We start from the raw sequence: 21,848 nt of genomic DNA, 5'->3' as shown, positions 1-21,848 counted from the left end.
ATGGACCGGTTATCATAGGGGTTAGGCCAACCTTACCAGTGGACTGAGTTTCGCTATTACTGGGGAATGACTTGGCAAAAGGAAAAGTTGTTCCTGCAGTACAATTGCTAGCTAAGCCAGAAAGTGAGGTGTCCAAAAAGGGCTTAAATATTTACCCCACCTGTGTGATAACTCAGGTGATGTCTAAAAAGGAAGTGAACCTAGATAAGGCAGTGGAAAAGAATGTGGACCAAAACAAAATTAGTTACCAGTTTTGAGTAAAATTGACCTGGTTCAAACTGAGAAATTGTCATTAGCCATTCCCAGTTCTGATAGTAGTGTGAAGGGTCCAAAACTGTCATTGTCTAGACAAGAATTGATCACACAACAGGAGGAGGATCCACAACTTGCAGAGACAAGGGAGAAGACCCTCTCCAAGGAAGAACTGAAAAAAGTGCTGGTAAGGTCCAATGTTAAGGATGGCATGCTCATGAGAAAATGGAAGCCACCGAAGTCTGGGCTGTGATGCAACAGGTTGTGATTCCTAGAGCTTACTGAAGGAAATCATGACTTTAGCTCATGGCACCCCTTTTGGAGGTCACCTTTGAGTAAATAAAACTGTCAATAAAATCACCAAACAATTTTATTGGCTGACTGTAAGGTAAGATGTTGTGCATTTTTGTAGGGTCTGTCACATCTGTCAGATAGGTGGTAAATCCAACCAGGGTCCCCAAGTGGCACCCTTACAACCAATCCTAGCTTTTAGTGAACCATTTTCCAAAGTAATTGTGGACCTTGTGGGCCAATTACCTAGAACAAAGGCTGGAAATGAATTCTTACTGACAATTATGTGTGCCACTATGAGGTTTACAGAGGCCATTCCTCTGAGGAATATTAAAGCCAAGACAGTGGCAAAGGCTTTAAGGTTTTTCATTCTAGTGGGCCGTCCCAGTGAGATACAGTCAAACTAGGGGAGGAATTTCATGTCTGGCCTATTTCAACTGTGATAGAATATATAGAGGTGTTTGGGAGATAAATTGGGAAAGGTTTGTTAGAGCAGGTCACATACAAACACTTTAAAACAGAATTTTTGCAGGAGCTTTTGCAAGAGGCTCAGACTCATGACGGACTGACATTTGAAAAAGGCAACAAATGTAACAACAGGCAGTAGCAGCTTTGTCTGGAAAAGAGCATTTACTGTCTGGAAGGTCATGTGATCTTTGCAGGCAGAGAGCAGAGAAAAAGGCTTTACTCTCAGTTGGAGGGAGTGAGAGAGAGAAGAGAGACAGACATCAGTTATAGACGGACAAGCTGGCAAGCTTTGGAAGACAGCCTGGTCAAAGGAGAGGACTGGCTGTCCGGTGTTTCCCTTCGAATAGGAGAAACTCTGTGGTGACCTGAAAAAAAGAGGTTATCATCTGGAGAACCCTGAAGGGAGCAAGTTTCATCAGCAGGACACTGAAGTGGCTGATTAAAAAGGAATCAGTTGTGGATGTCCTGGAACAAGAAAAACTTTCTGAAAACCAACAAGAACCCTTCTGAGTGGTAACTATTTACCTGTTAAGCACCAAAGCCTGGTGAACTTTATTAATGGTAACTTCTGTGCACAGTACAAGAATTGCCTGCAACCAGTGAGATTGGACTGCGAGCCAAAGAACTTTGCTGAACTTGCACACGTGCACTTAGAATTAGAAGGGGGTTAAGTAGGTTAAGTGAGTCAATAGAGATAAGTTAAAGTTTGATTCTATTTTCATGTTCAAAGATAATTAAAAGCAACTTTTGTTTAAGTAACCCTTTGTCATGCATATCTATTGCTGCTGGGTTTTGGGGTCCTCTGGACGTAACATTTTATGGGGACTCATCCATTCAAGATTTGAAAATCAGAGTTTTTGTGATTTATTAGTTAATTGGGTTTTTATCAAGCAAATTTAAAGCTTGTGAGTGGAAAAACAGCAGCAATGGAGGTTGAAACATTTTTGTCACAACCATCACCTGCAGATCTGCAGAGCAAGAGAAAAGAGGAACTGATGGTTATTTCTAAGGCATTAAAACTGAAGTTAAGCATTGGATGAGGAAAATACAGAGGATTATAGTGAAATATCATATATGTGAGGGAAAATATGTTGAGAAAAACTTCGAAAATTTTCCAGAGAATAGATCTTTTGAGTTGCAATTGGAATTGGAGAAATTGAGGGTGGAAGAGGAAAGAGAAACATAAATTTAAGTTGGAGAGACAACAATATGAGGCAGACCAAACTGAAAGGCAAAGAGAAGAGGCTGAAAAACAGAGGATATATGGGCAGAGGAAGCTGAAAAATGGAGGAAATGTGAATTAGGGAAAACTGAAAGAAGGAGGAAATAATGGGTTAGAGGTAGCTGAAAGATGGGGGAAGTCATGTGACATGGAGGACTTTGGACGTGGGATCCTAAAACTCCCAGGAAAATAGAAGAAATTGATTATTTAGCTGAAGTAAACAGTGATTAAAATATGAAGGAAGAAGATAAGAATAGTCCATTTACTTTTTAAAATGCCTTTGAAGAAAGGACCGTTCTTGTTGGAGCTGATGAAGGTGTATTTCCTGGATATGAGAAGAGGCCTCTGACACAGAAAAGTCCCAGATCTCAAGTGACAACTGGAGAGTTTGAGTTGCTGGGAGCAGCAGTGTTTGTAACCAGCCTTTTGGATGGTGAAGATGGCTTCGGGCCAAAGAAAACAGATTCTTTAAACAAGGTCAGAGAGTCGACTTTGAGAAGATTGATTGCAGTGGTGAATTAACAAGTGTTGTAGAACAAGTATGCATAAGCTTTGGAGAGATTCTTTCAACTTGTGAAGATTTTATACAAGGTAAAGATAAAACTAAGGCTATAAAAAAGGATAAAAAGAACTCTGAAGATAAATTGAAACAGATGGTATGGGTAATGTGGGATATTAAAATGATTTGGGAAGAAATAATTATTTAAAATCTGAGGTTAAAGAGTTGAAAGAAAAATATGAGCAATTATCTACAAATATGATGGAAGTACAAGAACAACAGAATGTGAAAAATCAGAATATTATGAAGGCTTATGAAAGGGATAAACGTATAAAGGAGAAGCTGAAAAATTTGGAGTCTGAAGTCAAGGAAGAAATTATTGAGAGGAAGATAAATTCTGAAAAACATTGATAAGATGAAAAATTTTAGTAGGAGAATTGTTGGCTTGGAGGAAGGAGAAAAAGAACACGATATGATTCAGTTTCTCCATGGATGAATACCTAAGGTTCTGGGGGTAAATCAATTTGAAGGTCCAATTGAAATTGAAAAAGCACATAGAGCCCTCAGACCACGACCGCAATCAAATGAGAAACTTGCCCTATAGTAATTAAGTGTTCAAAATATTGAGATACGGGAAAGATTCTAGCCTTGGCAGCAAAAAAAGTAAGAATAAAGAAAAATCCACTTGAATATCATAGTTCAAAGGGTTTTTTTTTTAACCTGGATATTACCGCACAGCTGTTGGCAAAGACAAGACAGTTTAATGAAGTCAAGAGAAGTCTTTGGGAAAAGGGATTACATTCTCCAGCGACGAAAAATAATTTTTTTATGGATTACTAACAGGCATCAGATTTTGTGGAAACTTTACCTTCTAATAAGCTGAATAAATGGGAAGGAATTATTTGCAATGAGAAAATGGACTAGTCAATTAGAGACTCTGTTTTGATGTAATACCTGGGAGGAGAAGGGTGCCGGAATCCATCGGCTGCTCTTAGGCTCATTTGTGGCAATGACCCGCATCCCGTATAGAGGGAGGAGGAAGGTGTTTCTACTCTTATTATTTATATATTTATATGTATATACGAATGGAGTTGTATTGATGTTTTATTTTATTTTAGAGAATTGATTTAACATGGAATTTAAATTGGATGATGTAAGAGATGAGATTCTTAATAGATATATGATTAATTAGGAGTAATATTAGAGATCTTGAAATTTAACATTTAGAATGGATTTAAAACATAAGATTTACATATGTTATAAATACGTTTGGTTTATGTAATCTCTTTAAAAAGTTCACTCCATTTTCTTCTTTTGTGCTTTCTTGGTTTTTTTTCTTTTTGTGGGGTAGGGGGATAAAAACAAAATTATGTATAATTTTGCATTGTTTCTACTGTAATGTATTGTTCAAGATGAAGAAAAATATATTTATGTTTGATGCAAATGGTAAATACATTTTTTTTAAAAAAGAGGTAGCTAAAAGACAACGAGGAAATTGAAAGGGACAGACAGTTTCAATTAGAGAAATTAAAAATGTAGATGGAGACAAGTAAGAGGATTGAGGCTGTAACTCCTAGGGAGAGGTAAATCTAGTTCTTTTTGATGAGGGAGATATAGATACATATTTTCAGCTTTTTGAAAAGGTTGCTGAGAGCTCAAGATGGCCAAAAGAGAAGTGGCCTCTTATGCTCCAAAGTGCATTGAAAAGAAAAGCATAAATTGCATACTCCAGCTTGAAGTTTTCTAAAATGTCTATTTTCTGCATTAACTGATCTTTTGTTGCAGCTGCTTCTGCTTGCACCACTTTCATTTGCTCCTTAATGCCTTGAATTTCAAATTCATTACCTTTAATTTTCTCATCCATAACTTCAAATCTTTTATCCACCTGCTGCATCATTTCCTCAACTTTCTCTGGAAAGGTTTTGTTTTCAGCTACCATCTCTCCATATCTTTTTTTATTTCTGCCATTATAAGCTTCCTATCTTGTTGGGAAGATTCCATGTATTTATTTTTTTCATTTCTGCAGCAGAAATGAATGATTCTTTAATTTTCTCCAGCTGTATGGCCTTGGGACTGAATAAACAAAAACTCCTGTTCATCTTCTTGCTCACTGAGAGCTGGACGTCTGCCTGTTTATTTTAAAGTTAATTTTTCTTGTGCATAATGCAGAGTCCACATCTTCACCCGAGGCAGGCGGCCATTGTCTGGAGAGACCCTGTACTGCAGATTCCAAGGTCTCCCCAGCTCCTGGCTTATCTCCCCTGGGCAGTACCTTACAAACAGCTCCTGGATCCTTCCTCAAGGTCAGCCTTTCATCCTTATCTCATTCTTTTTCTTGCTCAGTTTCTTGTACTGTAGCGGCTGGCTTTTCTTGGGTGCCATTTTAAAATGTTCTGCTGGTCTTCCAATACTTCTTTCTTCTATTTTTCTTAAATTTTGCTAACAATTTTTGACTTTTTAAAAACTTTTTCAAGGAGAGTAGGGATGTGCAGTCTAACCCCACGTCATGGCAAGGCACGCCCGGCTTTAATTCACTTGAGAACATAGCATATCCCTACCGTTCAGTTGTCCTGCACTGAGCTTCAGGGTCTGTGGATCAGCCACCTTTATACAGGAGCCTGTGGGGAGGGGCCCCAGGTGCCACTGCCCCTGTTTTTAAAAGAGTCCCTGGGGTGAAGTGGAACTTACAAAGTCACATGTTTACAATTTAAAAGTCATAAGTTCAGCCTATCAGGCGGTCTGGTTGTTCACTTGGACCATTGTAGAACCGGTTACAACAGCAATGGAGTCCTGGACACCTTTTTGTATTTAATAAGTTGTGCCCTGTCTAGCCGGTAGAAGTCAGGCATGGCAGTTCTTTGTCACGGTCCTGATCTCGGTCGATGGAGTACGGCAGGTTGCATGTTTTGACAAAGTGGAAAAAAAAAACCTGGTGACTCCCGGGTGACAGAGATCATTATGGAGGTTTTCCAGTCGTTTGATCTGGCCGCTGGCACAAGTCCCATGGGATAGGATGTCTGGTGGCTCCTTAAGTTTCCCCAGCCAGTACAGGATGTCATAGTCACAGGTGCATAATTCTATTCTCTACCCCAGTATTTGACTTTTGCCCCACTGTTGATTGTTGAACATGAACCTGACAGCGCATTGATCAGTCAGCAGGGTGAATCACTTACCAGCCAGGTAATGGTGCCAGTGCCACTGCCTTGACCATGGATGAGCCTCTTTTTCGATTGAGTGTCGAATCTCAGGGCCCTGCAGTGTGTGTGGAAAAAAAATACGACTGGTCCACCAGCTTGATTAAGAGTGGCTGCCAGGGTGGAGGCTGATGCGTCACTTTCCACCTGAAAATGGCTGGATACATCCACAGCATGCATCGTGGCCTTGGCGATGTCTAACTTGATGTGGTTGAAGGCTGCATGAGCCTCCTCCGCCAGGGGGAAGGACATAGCTTTGATAAGGGGCGAGCTTTACCCGCATAATTGGGGACCCACTGAGCATAATAGGAGAAAAACCCAAGGCATCTCTTCAGGGGCTTGAGACTGTATGGAAGGGGAAGCTCCAAGAGTGGTCTCATGTGGTCTGGGTCTGGGCTAATGACGCCATTCTCCACGACCCAGCCAAGGATTGCCAGGCAAATTGTGCAGAACACACACTTGGCCTTGTTTTACATCAGATTAAGGAGCTTGGCTGTCTTGAGAAATCTCTAGAGATTGGCACCATGGTCCTGCAGGTCGTGGCCGCAGTTGGTGACGTTGTCGAGGTACGGGAAAGTGGCCCAAAACTCAGTGAACGACCATACAGTCCATCTATCGACCTGATAGACCATACAGTCCATCTATCTAGACAGAGAAGCTGATCATGATGCCAAAGGGGACCCTGCAGGAAGTGGTAGAGGTGGCCATCTGCTTCAAACCTCGTATACTGGCGGACCCCTGAGTCAATGGGTAGCTGGTAATATGCTGTCTTTGATCAATGGTTGAGAAGGCCCGATACAGGGCAATTTGGTTGACCATAGGTATGCATCCAATTGAGGGTATCTATTAATGTCTGTAGTCGATGTCCATTCTATTCTTTTCCCCATTCTGCAATACCACTACCTGCACTCTCCAAGGGCTGTTGCTGGTTTCAATAACCCCTTAAGTAAGCGGTGTACCTCTGCCCGAATAAAGCCCCATCTCTGGTGCTGTACCATCTGCTTTTAGTGGCGATGGGTTTGCAGTCAGGGGTGAGGTTAGTGAATAGCGATGAAGGGGGCCTTAAAGTCGTGAAGGGTGAATTGTTAGGGTTGGTGGATGCGGGGGGTGGGGGCAGTTGGCTTTTCAAATGCTGATTACAAATTCTGAGGGGTGCATGCCATCGTCACACTTTTAAGATGACATTGAAAATCAAGCCCCAACAGAGCAGCAGCACAGAGCTGCGACATTACCAAATCTAAAGTTGTCATGTACAGTACCCCACACTGTTAAAGTCACAATATAAAAATCCTGAAAGTCTGCTCTAAATAACTTGGATGCCAGGGAGACCTTCTGGTTCACCGGTAGTACTGTGAGGGAGAGCCTTCGCACTGTGTCCAGATGTATAAAACTCTCTGTGCTCCCACTATCGAACAAGTAACTCGTCATGTGGCCATTTACCTTGATGTCCATCATCAACCTGGTGAGTTGGTGTGGACTATCCTGGTTGAGGATGATGGAGGCTTGAGTCGAGTCATTGCACATCTCTGCAGTAGAAGATGGCAGCATCTAAGATGGTCAACCCAGTGTTGCTGGATCTGGAAGATGGTGGCCTTCACAGCCCGCATATGGCACAGTTATGTCCTGAAAGTAGTGTCCAAGATGGCAGCCCCCACAGATCTCACATGGCGTTGCTGGCCCTGGGTGATGGCGGTGTTGCGGAAGATGGCCACCACAATCCACATGCAGTGCTGCTAGGAATGGGTTTGGACTTGCACACTTTGGCGTAGTGGCCCTTCTTTCTACAGCTGGAGCAGATTGAATCTTTCACTAGGCAGTGTTTCCTCTGATGCTTGCCCGGGACACAGAAGTAGCACTTTGGGGGGTTTCTGAAACACTGAAGCTGTGGTTGGGTCATTACCAGAGCTGATCGAGAGCATCGGGAGGGTTTTGCGGAGCATTGCTGCTGTAGTCTGGTCGTTAGTGGGGCAGATGGGTGACTGGGGTGGCTGTGACTGGGGTGACCATGAGGTGGCTGCGTTGTCAGTAGAGTAGACCTCCATGATCTGGAGAGCCACCTCCCCCTTGCTCCAAAAGTCTCTGTTGTATGTAGTTCGACCTGATCCCTGCAACATAGGCGTCCCTGATCAGATCCTCTGTATATTCTACAGCAGACATGGCTTTGCGTTCACAGGCCCTGCCGAGTGCTCGTCTGTCTCTCCAGTTTGTTGCTTTCTGGTCACTAGAAGGTGTCTAGCATAGACAACTTTGTGGTATCTCTGATCATGGAATACACCAGGGTGCCGAACCAGGAGTGCAGTACTTATAGTTTGTTGGTCTCTGATCACACAATGGTAAAGGAGCCCTGGAGGAATGTCTCAAAACAGTGCAGTCAGAGCTCGAAGCTGGTAGATGCCTCAGGTGATTGAGGGTCGATTTCCAGTTTTTCTGGTTTGAGGGCCTCTCCATTGTAGAAAACTCTTTCTTTCTTCTTTGGCTTGGCTTCGCGGACGAAGATTTATGGAGGGGGTAAAAAGTCCACGTCAGCTGCAGGCTCGTTTGTGGCTGACAAGTCTACAAGTGAATTAAATTGATGCACCATCAATCACTCAGGAGACTATTGTGGAGAAACCAATAGGCTTTAGTTCACTTGAGAACATAACATATCCTTACCATTTGGTTGTCCCGCACTGAGTTGCAGGGGGCTGTTCCACAGCCACCTTTATACAGGAGCCTGTGAGGAGGGGCCACAGGTACAACAGGCCAATAGGCATGCTTTACTGGGTAATTATACATTCCAGTGGTTTACCACAAGGAGATGTTGAGTGTCCACGATAGGTCACTAGTTAATTGAACTCTAAGAAACTTGGTGCTCTCCACTACAGAAAAGCTGGCTGAGTCTGAACATAGTGAATGAGTCAACAGAGGTGGTAGGGGAGAGCCAAGTGTCTCAGCTAATATATTAGAACCAATGACATCATCAAAAAAATGATATGCAAATGGAAAATAGAAAGGGGATCAATGAAAGGCATGTGACAGCCCACCACTGTGGCGATCGAGTCAGTGCTCTGGGCAGCGAGCGCAACCAAAGGCCAGCAGCCCACACAGTGGCATTGACAGGTGAACGGCAAGGGCAGCTTAAAGGCCAACGACCCCAAAATGGTGCTGCCCTTGCTGCGCAGACAATAGACAGGGACAGCGTGCGAGAAAGGACAAATTATAGGAAGGATATAGATAAGGTGAAGAGGGTGCAGATAAGATTTACAAGGATGTTGCCTGGCTTACAGCATCTAGATTATGGAGAAAGATTAAAGAGACTGGGACTTTATTCATTGGAATGTAGATGGCTGAGAGGGGATTTGATAGAGGTATTTAAAGTTATGAAGGGAATAGATAGACTAGATGTAAATAGAGTCTTTCTCCTGAGGGCAGGGGAGATTGGAACAAGAGGGCATAAGTTAAGGGTAAGGGGGCAAAACTTTAGGAGAAATATTAGAAGATGCTTTTTCACTCAGAGGGTGGTGGCAGAATGGAATGATCTTCCAAAAGAGATAGTTGCAGCAGGGTCCCTTCTGTCATTTAAGAGAAGGTTGGATGTGTACATGGATATGAGGGGGTTGGAGGGTTATGGATGGAGAGCGGGAGGATGAAGCTAGTGGAGTTGTTCAAGTGAACCGGCGCAGATTCGAAGGGCCGACATGGCCTGTTTCCGCGCTGTAAACGGTTATATGGTTATGCAGGAAAGTACCCATGCACAGGAAACCCATTTTTGTTATGCATGCCGTGACGTCAGCCAAGGGGGGAGGGCCACAGCAGAAACAATGCAAGTATAAAAGTAGGGCCTGAGTCCTAATAAAATTCAAAGCTTAACCTGATGTGCGCGTGTCTTTTTTCGAGTAGCGCATGGCTACAATTAGTGACCCCAATGGTTTAGACGGCATCTAAACCCAGCGATGAGTGAACAGGTAGCAGTCAATGCGGTCCCTCTCAAGCTGCCAACCTTCTGGATGAATCAACCACGTATGTGGTTTGACCAGGCTGAGGCACAGTTCCAAATCCGGCAGATCACAGCAGAGTCTACCCAGTATTACCACGTAGTGAGTGCGCTGGACCAGGACACAGCAGACTGGGTGCCCAACTTCATCCAGGAACCCACATCGGAAGACGCGTACACCGCTTTCAAGGGCTTGCTGATCGAGACCTTTTGGCTCTCACAACATGAGAGCGGGCATGTCTGCTCCACATGGATGGGCTAGTGGACAGGGCCCCGCCAGCCCTCAAGATCGAGATGCTAGCCCTCCTGGGCAAACACGAGCCCTGCATCATGTTTGGGTACCCTTGCACATGGTACTCAAAGCAACTGGGGGCTGGAGACTATGCGACGACTACCGCTGGCTCATCAAGGCCACAACACCGATCAGTACCCTGGGCAGCACATCCAGGTCTTCGCGGCTAACCTGCATGGGGCAAGGATCTTCTCCAAGGTGGACCTTGTACGGGGATATCATCAGATCCCAGTCCACCCCAATGATACCCCCAAGACTGCCATCATCCCCCCATTCAGCTTCTTCTAATTCCTCCAAATACCGTTCTGGCTAAAGAACGCTGCACAGACCTTCCAGCAACTCGTGGATACAGTGGGCCGAGACCTGGACAGCACCTTTGTGTACCTGGATGACATCCTGATGGCAAGCAGAAACCAACAGGAGCACATGCCGCACCTCCGCAACCTCTACACCCAACTAAGATCAGCCTGATGATCAACCCAGCCAAATGTCAGTTTAGATTGGAGGCAATCGACTTCCTGGGCCTCAGGATAACCAGGGAAGGAGCCACACCACTACCCAGTAAAGTGGAGGCCATCCGGAATTTCCCCAGACCCAACACAACCAAGAAACTACAGGAGTTCATGGAAATGATCAATTTCTATCACAGATTCATCCCCTCAGCTGCCCAGATTACGCAGCCCTTGTTCGCAAAGGACATTACCTGGAACAAGAAGTCAGCAGGAGCCTTTGTGAAGGTCAAGGAAGCCCTGGTGGATGCCACTTTCTTGGCACATCCCAGGTCAGAAGCTTCAACGGCCCTACCAGTGGATGCCTCAGGATCAGCAGATCAAAGGAAGTTGGCAGCTGTTGGATTTCTTCAGCAAACATCTGCGGCCTCCAGAACTGACGTAAAGTGCTTTCAACAGAGAGCGATTGGTGCTGTACTTAGCAAAGCACCACTTCAGGTGACTTTCACAGATCACAACACCCTGACTTTCACCTTGGCTAAGATCTCACACCCCTGGTCGGCCCACCAACAATGACACCTGTCTTACATCTCAGAGTACACCAAAGATGTAAGGCACATCTCTAGCAAGGACAACGTGGTGGCCGATGCACTGTCCAGGCAAAGTATCCATGTGCTATCCAAGGAAGTGGACTTTGAGACACTGGAGGAGGTGCAACAGAAAGTCGAGGAGATGCCCCAATACAGGACTGCCATATCAGAACTGCAGCTTGAGGACATCCCAGTCGGCACACCAGCCTCCTATGCAACGTGACCACCGGTCAAGTCATGCCCATCATCACGGCGTCTTGGAGATGACAGGCTTTCAACTCCATCCACGAACTGGCTCACCCATCCATCAGGACCATGGTCTGATTGGTGGACAGAAAATACATGTCGCATGGATTGCGGAAATAGGTCAGCAGGTGGACAAAAATGTGCATGCAGTGCCAAACAACCAAGGTACAGCAGCACACCAAGACCCCACCTCAACATTTCAAGCCCGCAGAACAAAGGTTCGACCACATCCTTGTGGACACAGTAGGACCCTTGCCGGTATCCCAGGGTTTCTGCTATCTGTTCACAATGGTCGGCCTCTTCACCCGGTTGCCAGAAACGGTCCCGCTGTCAAACACATCCACAACCTCGTGCGCTAGGGCCCTCATCTTGTCCTGGGTAGAACGGTTTGGGTTACCGTCCCACATCACATCCAACAGAGGGGCCCAGTTCACCTCCAGTCTGTGGTCTGACCTCGCCAGTTTGTGGGGTGCCCAGCTGCATCACACAACAGCTTACCACCCACAGTCCAATGGGTTGGTGGAGCGCTTCCACAGGTACCTAAAACTGCGCTCATGACCAGATTCTAACTGGGTGGACGAGCTATTGTGGGCGCTGTTGGGCATTTGCACGGCAACCAAGGAGGACCTCAACCCCTCTTCGGCCGAACCTGCCTACAGAATTCTACTGGTTGACCCAGGAGAATTCGTACCATCCCCAAACGGACAGTAGGACAACTCTGCAGTGTTCCTCAGCAGGCTAAGGGAAAAAGTTGGCAACTTGGCCCCGATTCCACCTTCCAGGCATGGACACGCGAGGACCAACAAACCGAAAGACCTGCAGGACTGTGAGTATGTTTTCATTCGCAGGGGTTCACATCGTCCACTGCTTCAGAGGCCATATGAGGGTCTGTTCCTGGTCATCCTCAACAACAGGGCCATGTTTGAGCTGGAGGTTGGAGGCAAGACGGAGGTCTTCACCACCAACAAGCTGAAGCCGGCATACCCGGTCGAGACACCAGCACCACGCTGAAGAGGCAGGCTATAGAAGGCTGCAGAGACTTTGCCTCTGGACAATACCAAGGGTTCTAGGGGTCAAGTGGTGGCCCACCACCACAGTGATCCAGGCGGCGCTCCAGGCGGCAACCACAGCCAAAGGCCAGCAGCCCGCACAGCGGCATTAGCCCCAACAAGCAAACCAGCGGGTGAACGGCAAGGGCAGCTTAAAGGCCAACGACTCCAACAGACAGGGACAGCACGTGGGGAAGAAAGGCATTGTTATGCAGGAAAGTACCCACGCGCAAGAAAACCTCTTTTATTATGCATGTTGTGACATCAGCCAAGGGGGGACCACGGCAGCAACAGTGCAAGTATAAAAGTTGGGTCTGAGCCCTAATAAAACTCAGAGCTTAACCTGACTACACGACATGTGTGTGTGTGTCTTCTTTCGAGTATCGCGCAGCTACAGGCAATTGGAAGGTTTACAGGGTGGAACATGTTGCTCTCGATTCTCCCATCTGTATTCTCTAGGGTATCTGCAAAATTGATGGGGTAAGATGAGAAGCCCAATACAAGAGATCCACCAGTGAAAGTCGGCATTCTTCATTGGTACAAAATTTCACACAACATTTGCATGTTAAATTACTAAATTGTCACCATTTTTTTTTAAATACAGAACGAGATTTCACTAATTTTTATTAATCAAAAAGGAAATGGCTCTGCAGAAAAATAATAAATGTGTCCTAGTGAAACCATGAACATACTTCTCAGGGAATAAGTATATTTATTTGAATATAAACAAGTCAAAATTCTTATATTGTTACGATAAAAAGTAAAAACACAAAGCTGGAGAAACTCAGCGGGTCAAACAGTTTACTTTATGTAGCAAAGATAAAGATACTGTACACAGCCAACGTTTTGGGCTTGAGCCCTTCATTGAAGTATGGAAAAATGTCAGCAGATGCCCAAACAAAATGGTGAGGGGGAGGGGGTCACGGGGAAGGAACGCAGTCCCAAAGGGAGGATGTAACAGGTGGATAAAGGAGGGAGGCCACACCAGCAAGCAGGGGGAAGAGTGATGGCTTTGAATGGAGAGGGAAGGGGGTGGAGAGCTGGAGGAAAGACAAAGGGAAAAAGAAGGGAGGGAGAATGGAGAGTAGGCTGCAGAAATCAATGAAGTCGATGTTAATGGCATCCAGTTGGAGAGGACCCAGCCAGAAAATCGAGTTGTTCCTCCAATGGTCTTGGTGGGTTGGTACATGAGGCTATGGACAGATGTGAGCTTTAATCATGTGAAATAGGTTTAATTACCATATTTGATGGCATACAAGACCCCTTATTTCAGCAGGGAATATTAAGAATTGTTTTAGTTTATTTACGGGCAAGCATTTAATGTTATTGAAATATGTCTCTAGAGTATAGCAGGAAAAAAAACTTGGGCAAAACATGCAACCAGAACAACAGGAAATAATAATGATACTGCTGTAATTTACAAGAGAAACCAAAAGCATAAAACATTTTATAAAAACAAACTACTACTAGAGATAAAATACTTCACAATATTTTCAGTTCTTACATTTTCCCAAGATTTCTTCACCCACTCACATACCTGTGGAATGGTGGGACATTTCACTCTTCCCGTTGTCTTCATCATCTGCAGGTATTTTTTGTGCAATGGCTATTTTTGTCCAAAATCCTGACACCAACCTTCTGCTCTTTATTCTTCTCCTAATCTCCTGACCTCGTTAATTATGATTTTAGTAGAAACACATTTCCCTGAATTCCTCTCATTTATCACCCAGTTTTTTTTTAAATTCCTCCTCAACTTCTGGCCAGTGTTGGGCTGGACAACAAAAGTTACGTTTACCTTTTTTAAAAGTAGTCTGTAGCTGTTGTTCTTGCTTTCTCTGTTCTTGTGTATCATTTTTGCTGTAGGCAGGGCCCCAGAAACACTCACTGCAGCTCTATTGCCATGCTCCTTAGCTTAGTTTACCACTTTTAGTTTGTATCCAGTAGTATAGCTTAAGCGCTCTCCTCCTGTAGCTATCTTGAGGACCTTCCTGCATAACAATGCCTGTCTTCCTCACGTGCTGTCCCTATCTGTTGGGGTCGCTGGCCTTTAAGCTGCCCTTGCCGTTCACCCGCTGGTTTGCTAGTTGGGGGCCAATGCCGCTGTGTGGGCTGCTGGCCTTTGGTTGCGGTTGCCGCCTGCTATCACCATGCTTCTGTATTTTCATGTTGTTGTTTTAATACTCGTACTTCTATAAGATGCCCTTATTTTGATAAGCACCAAATACACAAAATGGCAATGGTTCGTGAGCATGACTAGGAGTTTTCGGTCTGCAACGATAGGTAGTGGTGATCCTAGTGGCCTTACTCATCATTATCACCCTAATTTCAAGTTTTTAAAAACAAACATTTTAATGTAAAAATAATAAGATATATATGGCAGGTATGAGTTAAATAGTGACAAGCTCAGAAACAGTCACTCCAGCTCTAATTTTTACTATAATTCCTTTTTTAATTAAAGTACCCATAATAATGGGAATAATGGTGATAATATTTACATTATTATGGAGTTAGGTACAAGTACTGGTAGACTATGGCATCTGGGTAAACATTAGCCTACCAATTATCTCAGTTTTGCATACAAGACCCAGGGATATTTTTTGAGCCATTTTTTTTGAGGGGGAGGGAGGAAAGCGGGTCTTATATGCCATCAATTATGGTAAAAACAACACAAAAATGTAAAGGTTTTATTTGGAAGTTTGCTCATTCAGTAGAATAAATAAATGAAAATGTACATCTCAGTATTTGTTGTAGGAACAGATATGATTAGTATTTACAGCTTGTGTTGACAAAGTACAGTGGTTAATTGCTTACATATCGTAGAATTCAGAAACCACTATGTCTAATGTGATCAAAATGGGGAAATGAACACTGGGAATAGAAACATTCTTCCCTGGAAACCAATACCTAATGACATTCATTGCAGAATAATGATAAATCATGCATTGTGACACCCATGTACATCTAATTACCCAAAGCTAATTTTAAGATGTTATTTTAATAATCTTTCAAATGATTTGAACGTTTTCTCATATTGTGCTTAAGTCAATGGTGACATGTTTATATATTTGTGTATTTCCTTTGAAACTTGAACTGAACATGAACTCGCGATGGTCTGTCAACACAAATGTAAACGATCGTGGAGCCTGGATGTTTAGTTCCTGGAATTTTACCAATTTGTTTTTCTTGCTTTCCCAGCGGTAGACCTGGGTGAAGGAATAATCACTCCCAAGAATGGCATACTGCCAGCCATTTATTCGAAGAGGCTGAAATACCATGGCCCCACGGGATGGGAAGGTCTGCTTTTCCACAAACCTGGAGGTCTCCCACTTCATCATTTTGGAGTCTCCAATGAACCTGGTCAGGCAAATGTAGAGGTCATCCTTGATGGCAAAATGTTTCACTGCATACACGTCCTCCATATCGGGGATATCGGTGCGCCACACAAACAGCTTCTGGACTTTGCTCCACTGGAAAACAACAGGACGCTGGGAGCTACTTGACAAGATTAAGTGTGGCTTGTTAGCTATTTCAAGGTACTCCACATCTGTGTCTCTGAACCATGAATGCAGACTCTGATGGGAGTAGAATCCATTCCCATTCCATTTATACACAGTAGTTGATCCAGCCTTTGATGTGTCTGCAATAACAAAGTACCAGTCTCCTTCTATTTCGAATGTCTCAATGTCATTTGGTTTCCTGATTTTAATGTTGTCAATATCTTGCATCTTGATGAACTTATTGGCAAAGCTATCCCTTTTGTAGATGTGAGAGCCTCCAAATAACTGGGCCATAACTATAAAGAGCTGGTTGCCAATTATCAGTGGTTTGCAGAACACGGTGGAGCTGCCTGCAGCAGGAGAAGAAATGTTAGTCATCGATCAGCAAAGAAGATGCAATCTAACACCATCATTCCAAGAGCTGTTACATTTTACAGTCATTCTAAATTTAAATAGCATAGTTAAAGCATACAATTCTGGCCACATTTCTCTAGTTTAAGTGACATAAAATTTAAAGCATAAGAATTACTTTTTACACTCAAAATGTGGCGAGGTTCATCATAGCCAATAACCCTAAATACTTGGTGAAATCAAATGAAGAGATTTAGTTGCTAGTAAAAATTGATTTGGCTGAACTTGCTTTCCTCTGGAAAAAGAGGCAGAGGGAAGATTTAATGAAGTTACCTAAAACTACAGCAGGATGAACAGGAAGACCTAATCCATCACTAGTTTTAGAGCAAGGATGAAATGAGGAAAAGTCTTTTCTCTCAAAACCTAGTGAATCTCTTGGGAGTTACTCCAGCAAACTGAGGCGGTGGAGTCACTAAATATATTCAAGAGAGATTGTCAGACACATTTAAATTATGAGGCAGATGAGAGTGATGTGAGAGAGTGTGTCGTGGAGACCAGGTTTGATGTTGAATGATAGAGCGGGCACGAGAGGCTGACTGACTCCTGTTCCTGTCTTTTTTTCCTGTTCTTTTATAATTAAGTGGCATAGAATTGAAGGTGAACAAGAAGTCTGCAGATGCTGGGGAATTAGGGCACTGCTCAAAAGTGCTGGAAGAACTAAGCATACCATGCAGCATCCCAAGCATCCATGGAAAGCAAAAGGCAGTTAATGTTTCGTGCCTGAGCCATTTTCCAGGAGTGCCGAAAATTCGGCAGACTCCCAACTAAGAAGGTGGGATGAGGAGGGCAGGACACAAGGGGTGAGAGAAGGAAGAAGGTGATGGGGGAGGGAAGCACAAGATTGAGAAAGATGTCCATGAGGGGAGAAAGGAAGGGAAGGTGTTTGGAAGCAAGAGAAAAGGTGGCATAGGGTTGAGGGAAATTAAGAAAAACAGGCAGGGGGAGGGGAGATACTGGGAATTGAAATTGATGCCGTCTGTGTGGTGAACAGGCCTTTCAAGTGAAGCAACACTTCACCTGTAAATCTGTACTTAGCATTTACTGCATCCAGTGTGGCCTCCTCTCCATTGGGGAGACTAGATGCAGACTGGGAGATCCCTTTTTTGAGCACATTCACTCAGTCTGCTGAAACAGCAAGGACTTCCCAATGGCAGCCACTTCAATTCTACACCCCATTGCTTTACACCAACATGGCCTCATGTACAGCCAGGTTGAGGCCATACGCAAATTGGAGGAGCAACATCCTATATATTGTCTTGGCAGTATCAAACAGACTGTGGTGAAATCACTATTGTACATATTTGTTATATGTAAATAACATGACCTTTCCTGGTTGACCCTGCTTTCACTGGCCAGCTCGTGACTCCTTCCCTTTCTTCCCCATAAAGGCAGTCATGTCACAAGCCTGTCCCCAGTTAGAGTCCGGGTCAGTGTGAATGACTAACACAGGGATGCTGTCCATCTCTTGTAAATAAAAGCCTTCAGTTTCAGTAACCCCCCCAAGACACAGCATCCGACGGCTCATTGAGCTTTCCGGGCCAGTGCAGTATGTCGTTTTATGTAAAGAAAGTCTTGTGTGAAGTGTGCTCAGCCGTCCCTCAAGTTTAGTCCACCAGATGGTCTTCTTTGGTGTTGAGATGGGTGAGACCCCATACAGGGGTCCGTAGTAGTCTCCATCAGTTTCAACTGATCCATTCCGGTTGGGCTGGCGGGGGTACTTGGCTGGGTCGGTGGGTGGGGGGTGGTGGTGTGTGTGTCGACTGTCAGATTGGCAGGAAGGTTGGGAAGTTGGGCCCTGGAGAGTAAGGGGGAGGTGTACCTGTCAGCTGGTTGGGGGGGGGGGGCGTGTGGGTGTCCAGATGCTCCCATGTGTCGCAGGCCCCGGATAGATACCATGTCCTCGCACCCATCCGGGAATGCCATGTAGGCGTACAGAGGGTTTGCATGGAGCAGAGGGTCAGAGATATGTGTCCTCGCATACTTATGGAGTACTTGGTGGGGTGGTGTGTGTGTCGACTGTCAGATTGGCAGGAGGATTGGGAAGTTGGGCCCTGGAGAGTAAGGGGGAGGTGTACCTGTCAGCTGGTTGGGGGGGGGGGCGGGTGGGTGTCCAGATGTTCCCACGTTTGCCAGGCCCCGGATAGATACCATGTCCTCGCACCCATCCGGGAATGCCATGTAGGCGTACAGAGGGTTTGTATGGAGCAGAGGGTCAGAGATATGTGTCCTCGCATACCTATGGAGTAGAACTGGCCCGGGAAATGTCAGCCAGGTAGGTAAGTTGCTTCCTGACGCTGATCTCCTAGAGAATGTCAACAGTCTCTCATGAGGTGTCTCGTTGGTGGCCATACACAGAAGCGACTGGATAGCATGGAGAGCCTCTGGGAGAACCTTTTGCAAGTGGGGGATGGGGAGGCCCTTGGACTTTAATGCCAGAAGTACTGCCTTCCAGACCACGCCCGCTCCACCTGGCCATTCCCTTTGGGGTTATAGCTGGTGGTCAGACTAGAAGCGATGCCTTTGGACAGAAAATATTGATGCAACTCATGGCTCGTGAAAGACAAACCCCTATTGTGGATGTAGCACGAGTATCCAAAAATGGTGAACAGATTTTTCAGAGCCTTTATGACAGTGGTTGCAATCATGTCCAGGCAGTGGATGGCAAGGGAAACAGTGAGTACTCATTGATGACGTTGATGAAGTAAACATTGTGGTTCGTGGAGGCTAGGGGTCCTTTGAAGTCCATGCTTAGATGTTCAAAGGGGCAAGTGGCCTTGATCAGGTGTGACCAGTCAGACTGGTAGAAGCGCAGTTTGCATTCTGCGCAGACCCGTCAATTTCTGGTCAGCGTCCTGATGTCCTTGATAGAGTAGGGGAAATTACGGGCCTTGATGAAGTGAAAAATGGGAGATCTCGGGATGGCAGAGGTCATCGTGCAATGCCTGCAGGTGATCCATCTGCGCACTGGCGCAAGTCCCCCAAGACACGGCATCCGACGGCTCATTGAGCTTTCTGGGCCAGTGCAGTATGTCATAATTGTAGGTGGCGAGCTTGAATCTCCAACTCAGGATTTTGTCGGTCTTGATTTTACCCCAACCCCACTGCTGATTGTTAAACATAAAGGAGACTGCCCATTGGTCAGTCAGCTGGGTAAAATGCTTTCCGGTGAGATAATGTCTCTAGTGCCGTATCGCTTCAACGATAGCCTGGGCCTCTTTCTCGATGGAGGAGTGCCGGATTTCGGGGCCCTGGAGGGTACGCAAAAAAAAAAATGCTATGGCACTGGTTAAATGTGGCGGCTGGGGCAAAGTCTGATGCATCACTCTCCACCTGAAAAGGAATGATTCGCCCACTGTGTGCATCATGACCGTTGCAATGTTGGGTTTGATCTGGTCGAATGCCTCATGGGCTTCTGCCAAAAGGAGGAAAATGGTGGCCCTTAAGAGGGATCGGTCCTTCTCCGCATAGCTGGGGACCCACTGAGCGTAATAAGAGAAAAAAGCCATGCACCTTTTCAAGGCCTTGAGCCAGTGGAGAGATGGGAGTTCTAACAAGGGGTGCCTGTGGTCAGGGCTGATGACTCCATTGTCCATAACGCAGCCTTGTATAGCCAGACGACATGATGAAGATACATTTCCCTGAGTTTAACATCAAATTGAGGCATTTTGCTGTGGAAGAATTTCTAGAGGATCCTATCATGGTCCTGCTGATCATGCTCACATTGTCAAGGCATGGGAAAGTGGCCCGCAGCCTGTGTTCATCCACCATCTGATCCATTTCCCTCTGAAAGACTTTGACTCCATTCGTGACTCCATTCGTGACCCTCAGGAAATGGTAAAGCCGGCCTTCCGCCTCGAAGGCAGTCTTCAGTGCAAAAGGGGAGCTAGTGATATGTGGACTTGTATTGTGCAATCTGGTTCACCATATTGTCTATGTGGGGCAGGGGGTATGCATCCAGCCAGGTGAACCTATTGATGGTCTGGGAGTAATTGATGACCAACCAGTGTTCAGTGTTTCTCCCCACTCTTCACCACCACTACCTGGACTCTCCAGAGGCTCATACTCTGTTCTATCACCCCCCCCCCCCCCCGCCCCAGCAAGAAGCTGCTTTACCTATGACTTAATAAATGCCTGTCCCCGGCGCAATACTGACAACTTTTGGTGGCAACGGGCTTACAATCAGGAGTGGAGGGGAGATTCAGAACATGGAGAAATCATGTTGGACGCAGTGATTGGGTTTGGGGCTGACGGTCGGCCACGTGGGGGCAGTGGCTGGTCTAAAAACTGCTCATTGCAGGCCATGAAAGGAGGGTGGGGCCCATCGTACTCCACGGTGATGCTCTTCATGTTACAATGGAAGGCTAACCCCAGTAGGATGGGTGCACAGAGCTGTGGCAGTACGAGGAGTATAAAGTCACGATGTACCATGCCCCGGACAGTGAGTGTTACTGGGCAACTGCCACGAACCTCTGCTGAGTGAGATTTGGATGCCATGCAGACAGTGGCTCACAGGCTTCACCCCAAGGGAGTAGTGATGTGCAGCGCCTGGATGAATGAAGCTTTCAGTGCTTCTACTGTCAAATAGACAAGCAGTTGGGCGGCAGTTTACCTGAATGTCCATCAGGGACCTGGAGAATTGATGGGGTCTGTCCTGATCCAGGGTTACCAAAGTCTTTCAGAGGGAAATGGATCAGATGGTGGATGAACACAGGCTGCGGGCCACTTTCCCATGCCTTGACAATGTCGCCATCTGTGGCATCAATTCGTCATTTGAGGAGTTCCATTGGCTGCCAGCAGTCCAGTAAGATGGCGCCTGAGATGGCAGCTCCCATGGCATGCACACGGCCCTTTTGTCATTCACCGGAAGAGGAAGAGATGTCATCGTGGATGGCAGTCTCCATGGTGCACGTACGCAGCCATCTCCGGAGTAGCGGGAAAAGTGACGGCATCGAAGATGGCTGCCCCTGCTCACATGCAGCATGGCTGAAACTTGGGATTGGTTTGGACTTACAGGCCTTCATGAAATGTTCTTTCTTCCCGTAGTTGGAGCAGATGGCATCTCTGGCAGGGCAGCGTTTCCTCGGATGGTTAGCCTGCCCACAGAAGTAGCACGTCGGGTGGTCACTAATGGCAGTGTTGGTCAGCTCAGGGCAGAAGGGGGCTTGCAATATCGCCTCCCAAAATTGTGGCCCCCATGTTCCCCAGAGGCGACCACATGTTCGCTGAAGAACAATTTGACGTTTTGAATGGGTGCCTCTAGAGCGTTTGCCAGTTCGATGGTTTGAGGTTGGCTCAGTTGTCTCTGATCGTGTAGCCTCTGCCTCATGTAGTCGGAGCAGATGCCTGTTACGCAGGCATCTTGATCAGTAGCTGTATGTGCTGTTCTGCACTCACAGCCTGGCAGTTGCAGTCCCT

The 21,848-nt window shown here is 45.7% G+C and overlaps 1 protein-coding gene and 1 long non-coding RNA gene across 3 annotated transcripts in view; one reads left to right on the top strand and one right to left on the bottom strand.

Moving 5' to 3' along the window:
• Positions 1–21,848, top strand: part of LOC138755819 (uncharacterized) — a 44,596-nt gene that overhangs the window by 10,214 nt on the left and 12,534 nt on the right. The window lies entirely within an intron of this gene.
• LOC138755816 (leucine-rich glioma-inactivated protein 1-like) overlaps positions 15,196–21,848 on the bottom strand; it is a 41,696-nt gene continuing 35,043 nt past the window's right edge. For both annotated transcript variants that reach the window (XM_069922493.1, XM_069922494.1), the window contains one exon: positions 15,196–16,372. In XM_069922493.1, the coding sequence (XP_069778594.1) occupies positions 15,552–16,372 (821 nt within the window). In that variant the 3' untranslated portion in view covers positions 15,196–15,551. The remainder of the gene's footprint in view (positions 16,373–21,848) is intronic.

This window comes from Narcine bancroftii, chromosome 2, assembly GCF_036971445.1.
Source record: "Narcine bancroftii isolate sNarBan1 chromosome 2, sNarBan1.hap1, whole genome shotgun sequence".
Classification (NCBI taxonomy): Eukaryota; Metazoa; Chordata; class Chondrichthyes; order Torpediniformes; family Narcinidae; genus Narcine; species Narcine bancroftii.
Note: the sequence above shows the minus strand (reverse complement) of the source record. Positions and strands in the feature narration are given on the sequence as shown.